This window comes from Mobula hypostoma, chromosome 25, assembly GCF_963921235.1.
Source record: "Mobula hypostoma chromosome 25, sMobHyp1.1, whole genome shotgun sequence".
NCBI lineage: Eukaryota > Metazoa > Chordata > Chondrichthyes > Myliobatiformes > Myliobatidae > Mobula > Mobula hypostoma.
This window is the reverse complement of record NC_086121.1, coordinates 7,155,850-7,167,886: the sequence shown is the minus strand read 5'-3', so window position 1 is coordinate 7,167,886 and position 12,037 is coordinate 7,155,850. Positions and strand designations below refer to the sequence as shown.

Here is a 12,037-nt window from a genome sequence, read left to right as displayed (position 1 = left end):
GCATTTTCATTCACATAATTATTTTCCTGTTCCTTGTTCCCTTCTGATTCCCAACATGTCGAGGAACCAACTAGAGAGCAGGCTATTCTAGACTGGGTCTTGAGCAATGAGGAAGGGTTAATTAGCAATCTTGTCGTGAGAGGCCCCTTGGGTAAGAGTGACCATAATATGGTGGAATTCTTCATTAAGATGGAGAGTGACATAGTTAATTCAGAAACAAAGGTTCTGAACTTAAAGAGGGGTAACTTTGAAGGTATGAGACGTGAATTAGCTAAGATAGACTGGCAAATGACACTTAAAGGATTGACGGTGGATATGCAATGGCAAGCATTTAAAGATTGCATGGATGAACTACAACAATTGTTCATCCCAGTTTGACAAAAGAATAAATCAAGGAAGGTAGTACACCCGTGGCTGACCAGAGAAATTAGGGATAGTATCAATTCCAAAGAAGAAGCATACAAATTAGCCAGAAAAAGTGACTCACCTGAGGACTGGGAGAAATTCAGAGTTCAGCAGAGGAGGACAAAGGGCTTAATTAGGAAGGGGAAAAAAGATTATGAGAGAAAACTGGCAGGGAACATAAAAACTGACTGTAAAAGCTTTTATAGATATGTAAAAAGGAAAAGACTGGTAAAGACAAATGTAGGTCCCCTACAGACAGAAACAGGTGAATTGATTATGGGGAGCAAGGACATGGCAGACCAATTGAATAATTACTTTGGTTCTGTCTTCACTAAGGAGGACATAAATAATCTTCCAGAAATAGTAGGGGACAGAGGGTCCAGTGAGATGGAGGAACTGAGTGAAATACATGTTAGTAGGGAAGTGGTGTTAGGTAAATTGAAGGGATTGAAGGCAGATAAATCCCCAGGGCCAGATAGTCTGCATCCCAGAGTGCTTAAGGAAGTAGCCCAAGAAATAGTGGATGCATTAGTGATAATTTTTCAAAACTCGTTAGATTCTGGACTAGTTCCTGAGGATTGGAGGGTGGCTAATGTAACCCCACTTTTTAAAAAAGGAGGGAGAGAGAAACCGGGGAATTATAGACCGGTTAGCCTAACGTCGGTGGTGGGGAAACTGCTGGAGTCAGTTATCAAAGATGTGATAACAGCACATTTGGAAAGCGGTGAAATCATCGGACAAAGTCAGCATGGATTTGTGAAAGGAAAATCATGTCTGACGAATCTCATAGAATTTTTTGAGGATGTAACTAGTAGAGTGGATAGGGGAGAACCAGTGGATGTGGTATATTTGGATTTTCAAAAGGCTTTTGATAAGGTCCCACACAGGAGATTAGTGTGTAAACTTAAAGCACACGGTATTGGGGATAAGGTATTGCTGTGGATAGAGAATTGGTTAGCGGACAGGAAGCAAAGAGTGGGAATAAACGGGACCTTTTCAGAATGGCAGGCAGTGACTAGTGGGGTACCGCAAGGCTCAGTGCTGGGACCCCAGTTGTTTACAATATATATTAATGACTTGGATGAGGGAATTAAATGCAGCATCTCCAAGTTTGCGGATGACACGAAGCTGGGCGGCAGTGTTAGCTGTGAGGAGGATGCTAAGAGGATGCAGGGTGACTTGGATAGGTTGGGTGAGTGGGCAAATTCATGGCAGATACAATTTAATGTGGATAAATGTGAAGTTATCCACTTTGGTGGCAAAAATAGGAAAACAGATTATTATCTGAATGGTGGCCGATTAGGAAAAGGGGAGGTGCAACGAGACCTGGATGTCATTATACACCAGTCATTGAAAGTGGGCATGCAGGTACAGCAGGCGGTGAAAAAGGCGAATGGTATGCTGGCATTTATAGCGAGAGGATTTGAGTACAGGAGCAGGGAGGTACTACTGCAGTTGTACAAGGCCTTGGTGAGACCACACCTGGAGTATTGTGTGCAGTTTTGGTCCCCTAATCTGAGGAAAGACATCCTTGCCATAGAGGGAGTACAAAGAAGGTTCACCAGATTGATTCCTGGGATGGCAGGACTTTCATATGAAGAAAGACTGGATGAACTAGGCTTGTACTCGTTGGAATTTAGAAGATTGAGGGGGGATCTGATTGAAACGTATAAAATCCTAAAGGGATTGGACAGGCTAGATGCAGGAAGATTGTTCCTGATGTTGGGGAAGTCCAGAACGAGGGGTCACGGTTTGAGGATAAAGGCGAAGCCTTTTGGGACTGAGATTAGGAAAAACTTCTTCACACAGAGAGTGGTGAATCTGTGGAATTCTCTGCCACAGGAAACAGTTGAGGCCAGTTCATTGGCTATATTTAAGAGGGAGTTAGATATGGCCCTTGTGGCTAGGGGGATCAGAGGGTATGGAGGGAAGGCTGGTGCAGGGTTCTGAGTTGGATGATCAGCCATGATCATAATAAATGGCGGTGCAGGCTCGAAGGGCCGAATGGCCTACTCCTGCACCTATTTTCTATGTTTTCTATGTTTTTCCCAGATTCTCCCATGTCCACTCCTTCGTTCGTTATGTGCTGTGTCTTTCCATGACCGTGAGTGTTCGTGGCAAATTTTTCTACAGAAGTGGTTTGGCATTGCCTTCTTCTGGGCAGTGTCTTTACAAGACGGGTGACCCCAGCCATTATCAGTACTCTTCAGAGATTGTCAGCCTGGTGTCAGTGGTCGCATAACCAGGACCTGCTCCCATGTCTTCACGTGACCCTGAATGGGGCCACTGAGTGGGTGCCACCCCTTCTCAAGGATGACCTGCAGGCCAGCAGAGGGAAGGGGTGCCTTATGCCTCCTTTGATAGAGACGTATCTCGCCACCACCCAATCCCTCCTGCATAGCCCTCCATCTTCCTATCATCCATGTGCTTATCCAACAGTTTCTTAAACGTCCCTAATCTATCTGTCTCTATCACCACCCTTGGTAGGGCATTCCACACACCCACCACTCTGTGTTTTAAAAACAACTCTAAAGCACCATATGCAGCATTTTGCGTGTGTTGCTTTGGATTTCCAGCATCTGCAGAGTTTCTTGTGTTTTTTAAAAAAAACTCTGAAATTCCTCCTGTACTTTCCACCAATCACCTTAAAATTATTCCCCTTTTAATTCTCTTTTTAACTGCTAATTGTGTTGTTACATGTAACCGAACAAGTTATTGCTTTCTTTCAAGTTCCCAATTGTGTACAGTGCTAATCCTTGGGGTTCAGACAGAATTAGACAGATCCTTAGACTTGTTTGTTAAGGAAAAAAGAGGGTTGACCTGATTAACACAAAGCAGACAGAAAACCAAAATCAGCTGTTCGTTTTATTTTAAGGAATTTCTGCAACCTCACACAGCTGATCTTTTCTCTCATGAACAAAGGCACCTTTATTTGAATCTGGGCCGCGGTTCAGTGGGTCCCAGTCCAATTATTGTCCCTTAGTCATCGCAACACATTCCTGATGGCTATTGCACTGCGGCTTGTGTGAGCTTGCCTTGTCCGACTTGATCGCTGCCTTTCCAGGATTAGAGTGGTGACTGTGTGTCTGAAGTTGCTTTCCGACATCACAAGACTGAGAGAGGCATTGGGCCAGATTGTCGAAACGGCTATCCACGCTTGGCTCCCTGAAGAATCACAGTCAGGTTTATTACTGCTGACGTATGTTCTGACATTTGTTACTTTACAGCAGTGTACAGTGCAATCCATAAAAAATCCTGTAAGTTACAACGAGGAATATATAAATAACAAGGGGCAGCAAAGTAGTGAGATAGTGTTCATGGTTTGGTTCACTGTCCGCTCAGAAATCTGATGGTGGAGGGGAAGAAGCTGTTCCTAAAACATTGAGTGTGCATCTTCAGACTCCTGTACCTCATCCCTGGTGCTAGTAATGAGGAGAGGGCATCTCGTGGGTGGCGAGGGTCCATGGCGATAGATGCCACCTTGTCGAGGCTTGGCCTTGATGGCAATGCTAGTGCCAATGAAGGAGCTGGCGATGTCTTCAAACCTCTACAGCTTTGTCTGATCCTGTGCGTTAGGGCCTCTGTGTGCATCCAGCCGGGATGGTCTCAGTAGAAACTTCGCCATACCAAATCTCCTCGAGCTGCTGGTGAAACGCGGTCACTGGCATGCCGCCTTCGTGATTGCATCAGTATGTTGGGCCCAGGGGAGACCTTCAGAGATGTTGACTCCCAGGAATTTGAAGGTCTGCTCACCCTTTCCACTGCCGACCCCGCAGGGACAACTAGTGTGTCTTCTCCTGGCTTGTGGCTCCTACTACCATTGGGGTTTCCGTTCTGGCAGCTGTGTGCAGCCCACCGCACCCCACTCACCATTCATTAGAACATTGTCGACAGATGCAAGGAGGGCCGTTTAGAGCACCACAGCACAGAAACAGGCCCTTCAGCCCATCTAGTCTGTGCCAAACAATTATTCTGCTAGTCCCAACGACCTGTGTGTGGACCATGGCCCTTCATACCCTTCCCCCCCCCATCCAAACTTCTCTTGAATGTTGAAATCAAATCTGCATCCACCACTTCCAAAGGTTCAAAGGTCCAATTTGATGTCAGAGAAATGTATGCAATATACATCCTGAAATGCTTTCTCTTCGCAAACATCCACGAAAACAGAGGAGTGCCCTAAAAAATGAACGACAGTTAAACGTAAGAACCCCAAAGTCCCCCCCAGCTCCCCTCCCTCCCGCGTGTAAGCGGCAGCGAGCAACGATCCCCCCTACCCCCACCAGCAAAAAGGAAGCATTGGTATTGCCACCAAGCACTCAAGTGTGAACAAAGCAATAGCAAAGACACAGACTTGCAGTTACCCCAAAGACTTTGCGTTTCACCCAGCATTCGACATACCACAGGCACTCTCTCTCTCCCTAATAAGGGAGAAGGAGCTGTCTCCATTTTTACAGCGAGCGGGGAGACATAACAAACAGCTGGCTGGTTTACGATGTTAAAAGTCCGTTACGTCGCTTTTTTCCAGCTCTGTGCCTGAAGATCGCAAAGATCCCAGGTCTCCAGGCACACTGCAGTAGTTTTTCCGACTCCCCTGCTGACACACGGGTCTCCTGCCGTGACACGGACCTTTGATCCACCCGTCTCCAGAGCTCCGAGATCTTAGCCTTCCAAATCTGAGCTGGACTCTCAGGCCGAACCCTTGGCATGCCGAACGGCGGCCAGTCCTGAAACCCCGAGAATGGGTCCCATTCCCGCAAAGCACCGAAGTCAGCGTGTAACTCCGGGTCAGGGTCTTCAAAAGAACTCTGAAAGGGAAAAGTAAAGATATTAAAGATGGAAATAGAGCTGTTTCTGAAGATGCAAGGAAAGGAGTCGCCATTTAGTGTAATCATTATTCTGCCCCATCTCTGCTTTCACTGGCAGCTCATTCCACAATCGTACCACCCTTTGAGTGAAGAAGTTTCCCTCACCTTAGATAGTTCACCTTTCACCTTTGAGGTTCTATAACTTGTTTTAGACTTAGTGGAAAAAAGCCTGGTTACATTTACCCTATGAATGCCTCTCATAATTCTGTTTACCTCTTTATCAAATCTCTCATTCTCCTATGCTCCAGGTGAAGTCCCAACCTATTTAACCTTTCCTTATAACTCGGGTCCTGGCAACATCCTTGTGAATTTTCTCTGTAATCTTTCAGTTCGCAATTGACGAGGCTGCTGAGATTGCTTCTTTTGTTGTTCCAGAACTGATTGACACGGAAGCCCTTGGCAGTGTGCCCCCTTGGGGTGTGGGATGCCTTCACACAGCCGCTTCCCAGCCAACCAAAGGCACAACTCGGAAAGGTCCCCTGGTTCCAATCGTTTGGGAAGATGTGGGATGGCACAGTGGCTCAGGAGTTAGTGTAACACTGATTACAGCCCCAGCAACCCGGGTTCAATTGCCGCCACTGTAGTGAGTTTTTACGTTCTCCCCGTGACAGCGTGTGTTTTCTCTGGGTGCTCCAGTCTCCTCCCATATTCCAGCGACGTATGGGTTAGCAGGTTAATTGGGCACGTGGGTTTATTTGGGCAGTGCGGCCTCGTTGGGCTGGAAGGGCCTGTTACCGTGCTGTATCCCTAAATAAACAAACAAATTACGGGTGAGTGGTTTGGTTTGATTCGCACAATCATTCCAGAGCAATATTGGTATACTCGGCTGACAGGAAGTGATTGTTTGACCCACTGTTGTTGATTCTCCTCAACCCTACTTTATTTTGGAGTTAAGCTACACTGATTGACTGCCTTATTAGTTACACCTGTGTACACCTTGTTAATGGAGCTGTCTAATCAGCCAATCGTGGCAGCAACTCATAAAAGCACGTGGACATGGTCAAGAGGTTCAGTTGTTGTTGAGACCAAACATCAGAAGGAGGAAGAAAGGTGAATTAAGTGACTTTGACTGTGGAATAACTGGTGCCAGACAGGGTGGTTTGAGTATCTCAGAAACTGTTGACCTCCTGGGATTTTCACACACAAGTCTCTAGAGTTTACAGAGAATGGTGTGAAAAACAAAAAAAAACATCCAGCGAGCTGCAGTTCTGTGGGTGAAAACACCTTGTTAATGAGAGAGGTCAGAGGAGAATGGCCAGACTGGTTCAAGCTGACAGGGAGGTGACAGTAACTCAAATAACCACACGTTACAACAGTGGTGTGCAGAAGAGCATCTCTAAATGCATAACATGTTGAACCATGAAGTGGATGGCTACAGCAGCAAAAGACCACGATATTACACTCAGCGGCTACTTTATTAGATACAGGAGGTAGAAATATAGTGGCTATTGAGTGTGTGTTAGGTTTTGAAGTAGTTGTTGATATTTATCAACCTGTTGGAAATGATTCAAACTGGACGCATATTTTCCATGAATCTCAGTAAACAGCACTGAGATCCTGAGTAATTATTTCTCTCAATCACAGGTTCCTAGGGATCGAGCAACCCAGGGGGAGTTCTTCCATCTATACAAGAGTATGTTCGTCTCCTGCAGCTGACGTAGTATTGTCAGCACACAGCAGTACAGGTGATATATGGCAGGGAGCTATCAGCCTTTCATACACTGAACTCTTAATCTCCCAAGGAACACACACAAAACGCTGGAGGAACTCAGCAGGTCAGACAGATTCTATGGAAATGAATAAACAGTCGACGTTTCGGATCGAGACCTTTCATCGGGCTAACCTCTGCCAGTGACTCAGGCTCTCGAGTCCTGACAACCTTCTCATAAATCTCTGCACTCTTTCTAGCTTAATAACCTCCTTTGTATAGCAGGGTGACCAGAACTGAGCACGGAACTCCGAATAGCTAACCTATGTGTTTTGAAATGGATTCGACTGAACACCAGAACATAGATCAGTCCAGGCCCTTCAGCCCACAGTATGAGATCAATCTAACTCCTCCCTCCATTTCTCAATCAATCATGTGCCTATCTAAGGGTCTCTTTAAGTGCTCAAAATGTATCTGCCCCAACCACCACCCGGGGCAGGGCGTTCCACATACCCACCATTCCCTGTGTAAAGAGCATATCTCTGACACCCCAAACCTCCCCCCAAACTTTCCTCCAATCATTTTAAAATTATGCCCCCCTGCTGCTCACTGGATGTTTTTTTTTGTTTTTCACGCCATTCTCTGTAAACTCTAGAGACTTGTGTGTGAAAATCCCAGGAGGTCAACAGTTTCTGAGATACTCAAACCACCCTGTCTGGCACCAGTTATTCCACAGTCAGAGTCACTTAATTCACCTTTCCTCCTCCTCCTGACGTTTGGTCTCAACAACAACTTCTGCCCTGGGAAAATTAGTTTTAAAAGTTCTGACTGATAAGAACTGTTTGAATAACTCTTGGGTAGATGGCTCTCCTGGGTGATAAAGATGTCAGGTGAAGGGTGTCTGGTGCACTGACCCTCCTGCATTTAACAGATCATTTGACACAGAAGAAAGTCGGTGTCTCCAATGTTCTTGACCCTGTCCATACCAGTGTGGTGTCCACTGTACACCAAAACCTCCCCCCAGAGGAGCTGACATATTTTTCTTTCATTTCCCAGCATGAAGCCCTGTCAGAGTATCGCCCAATCCTCATCAGCAGTTCCAGATATCACCCGAGGTCTTCGATTGCTGACCGAAAGATGACCATTATACCTATTATTTTCATCTTCCTTCGGATGTGGAGCACGGTTCGGTTCATACTGACGCTCTACAATTCCGCTGCTGTGCAGAGCCAGGTCCTAGTAATATTACATGTAAGTACTGTGGTCCCCGCGTGACTCGCGTCTCTGATGATTGTGGCTGTGTATCAACTTGTGATTGTCACATGTACCGGGATACAGTGAAAAGTTTGTCTTGCGTACTGTTCGTACCCATCAGATCATCACACAGTGCATTAAGTTAGAACCAGGTAAAACAGTAGAATGCAGTATGTGGCATAGCGGTTAGTGAAATGCTAAAACAGCGCCTACAATCTCAGTTCAATTCCCGCGAGGGGGGAAGTGGGAGTAGAGACGTATACATTAGGGATATTTGTGACTGCGTGGGTTTCTTCAGGGTGCTCTAGTTTTCCCTGCATTCCAAAGACATATAGATTAAAGTTCAAGGTAAATTTATTATCAAAGTCACACATACAAGCAACACACACAAAACGCTGTTGGAGCTCAGCAGGCCAGGCAGCATCTATTGTTGGGTTGCCAGCATCTGCAGATTTTCTCATCTTCACCATATCGCAACCCTGAGATTCATTTTCTTGTGGGCATACTCTAAAGCTATAGACTGAACATAACAGGATCAGTGAAAGGCCACCCAACTAGAGTGTTGAACCAGAAGGCAGAAGACAAAAACAAAATGGGTGGTTTCGGGTTGGCAAGGATGTGGTGGGCCAGAGGGTGTGTCTACTGTTCCTTCAGCACAATTTCATGTATAAATATCCACACCACTAGAAGCTGTTTATAGAACAACCACCAACTCATTCATTCTGGAGGCAGACTTAATGCCCTTAGTCTGCTTTCTGAATAAATGAGGTTCTGTTTGTTTTATAAAGCTTCCGATTATCTGGCCGTTGTCCATCGTGTCCGACAGTAGCAGGAAACCTGCGTGAGAGAGTTTTTAAAGTGGAAAAATAGAAGCCCAAATCCAGTGGTACGAACAAACGTCACGAACTGTCTTGGTCACAGTGGATGACCATGATGTCTCCAATGCTTTGTCATGCTCTTCACTCTCCACAGAGCCTTACAGTACCAGCTTCCTGACCATTGGATCTCTCTGTAGATTTCGTCCACCCAGTCCACTGGCGCTAACTTTGCACGCTAGGACAGGCAAGTCCTTATCTCACCTGGTGTAGCCCACCTGTTGAAGCGGTGTACCGGGGTGTGAACACTGTTGCATGCAAACAGCTTCTTGGAGCCACTGGTGAGAGCTGAGTATCTGGTGGAGTCCAAAGCTGAGTGAGCAGTCCAGAATGGATATGACGTGCCCCTTCACCAGAGGTGCTTGCCCTCTCCGGACACCCAGTACACCCCTTCCATTTCAATAGGAACATATAAATGTAGCATTAAGAATGTCAGGCATTGCCAAATGCTGAATTGTACATAATTTTCGGCTGTTGTCCTCCTGAATACTACAAAGTACAGTAAATTTATTATCAAAATACATATATGTCACCATATACTACCCTGAGATTCATTTTCTTGCGAGTATTCACAGTAGAACAAAGTACAATAGAATCAATGAAAAACAACACACAAAGACGGACAATCAACTTGCAAAAGAAGGCAAATTGTGCCAATGCAGACAGACAATACTGAGAACATATGTTGTAGAGTCCTTGAAAGTGAGTCTATACTATGGACTAATTTTCAAGGACTCTACAACTCATGTTCTCAATATTGTCTATGTCTGTTCCCAACCTTGGCTATGCCATGGACCGTTACCATTAAGCACTGGGTCCATGGATGCTACTGAGCAGTGGTACCCAACCACCGGGCCACAAAGCACGTGCTACCAGTTCGTGAGGAAACGATATGAGTCAGCTGCACCTTTCCTCATTCCCTGTCATGCACTGTTGAACTTGAAATAACCTACCAAATAACACATAAAACCTAAAATAACACTAACGTATAGTAAAAGCAGGAATGATGTGATAAATACACAGCCTATATAAAGTAGAAATCATGTATATACAGTGTAGTTTTTCACTTAACAGAATCGGGAAGATTAAGCCAAAACCGATTTGTAGAAAAACAATTGGCACGTACACGCATGCGCACGTCATGTATGCGCACGTCATGTATGCGCACGTCACACATGCGCACGTCATGTATGCACATATTACGCATGCGCAGACAGGTGCCCGCACAAGGCTTCATGGTCATGGTAGTCTTTCTCGGGGTAAACACAAGTGTCCCGTATTTGACTGCTACTTTTATCCCTTATTTGGGAGTGAGAAAGTTGGCAACCCTACTTGAACACCCCCCAGTCGGCCGGTCCGCAAGAATATTGTCAATATTAAACCGGTCTGCAGTGCAAAAAAGGTTGGGGACCCCAGCTACTGAGGAACTCATAGTCTATGGATTGTGGAATCAGTTGAGGTGAGTGAAGCTATCCACGTTGGTTCAGGATCCTGGTGGGTGAAGGGTAACAACTATTTAACAGTGTCTTCCAGTGAAGGCTGCTTTACTGCTCCGGTGCCAGTAGCCAGAATCCAGCACGGTCTTCAGCTGCAACCGTCCATCTATTCTGTCCTGTCTTTGAGGGCACTGATCGGCTGTTTCCACCCTACCAGCAGCAGGCTCCAGATGGGTGCTTTACTGCTCCGGTGCCAGTAGCCAGAATCCAGCACGGTCTTCAGCTGCAACCGTCCATCTATTCTGTCCTGTCTTTGAGGGCACTGATCGGCTGTTTCCACCCTACCAGCAGCAGGCTCCAGATCATAACCACACACTCTCATATCACTCGTCTAACCACGGCCCTTAGGCAGTGTTTTTATTTTTAGCTGACATTTCCTATTGCCTCAGCAACATTTTTGGAGCATTTTTTCCATTGGTTTGCGGGGGCGGCGGGGGGAGCAACCTCTCTCATCCGATCACCATCAAGTCATCCAAAAGGGAATTTTTTTTCCCCCACCTTTGTTATCAGCACTTTCATGGGAATTGCATATGACCCATAAGAGGAAGAGATACCTCAGGCAGTTAATGACAGGACAAGCAGACAATGACTGTTCTGTAATCCAGGCCACCATGACTGGGGCTGAAACCTTTTGTGGTTAAGGTACTGGATAAGCATTTGTACATCTGGACCACTGATCTCGGGACGCAAATACCACCAGGAGTAGAGTCATACAGCCCTTGGCCCAACTGGTCTGTGTTGACCCAGATGTCCTGTCTAAGTTGGTCCTATTTGACTGCATTTGGCCCACATCCTTCTAAACCTTTCCTTTCCACGTACCTGTCCAAATGTCTCTTAAATCTTATTGCACCTGCCTCTACTGCTGGCTGTTTGTCCATTTCTGTGTGTAGTTTTTCATTGATTCTATTGTGTTTCTTTGTTTTACTGTGAATGCCTGCAAGAAATTGAATCTTGGGATCTTACAGTCCTGTGCAAATGTATTTTTATATTTACACAGACTCACTTTCTGTTCCATGTTGACAAGTACAGTACAGTGCAAAATCTCAGAATATCTAGGGTGCCTAAGACTTTTGCACCGTACTGTGTTTGTCAACGTGGAGTGGAGAGCATGTTCGTAAATCTGGCGGGAGCAAAGGATGTTGGGAATGGCGAGGGTGGAGCACCACGCGAGAGTAGTGGGACAGGTGGCAAAGGAGGAGTGCCTGAGGTGGGGGTGGTGTGGGTTCAGACACACCCAGCCCTGAGACACCAGGCAAGGCCACTTCATTCCAAGCAAATGGCTTATTGATCATACAAAATATCTCTCTGTTCCTTCACATTCCAGCTCTTCTCCCTTCCCCTTTTCCCAACCATGATTCCCCTCTCCCTGTGTCCTTCCCTCTCTCAGTCCACAATGGAGACCCATATCAGAATGTCACAAAATTGTGATTTGTGACAGCAGTACAGTGCGATACATAAAATTACTACAGTACTGAGCAAAAGTTTAGCCAGGCT

General features: G+C 45.9%; 1 protein-coding gene across 1 annotated transcript in view; it reads left to right on the top strand.

The window, feature by feature from the left end:
* Positions 1-12,037, top strand: part of gpr157 (G protein-coupled receptor 157) — a 45,246-nt gene that overhangs the window by 20,932 nt on the left and 12,277 nt on the right. Inside the window, exon 3 of the mRNA XM_063033530.1 lies at positions 7,975-8,169. Coding sequence (XP_062889600.1) covers positions 7,975-8,169 — 195 coding nt within the window. The remainder of the gene's footprint in view (positions 1-7,974; positions 8,170-12,037) is intronic.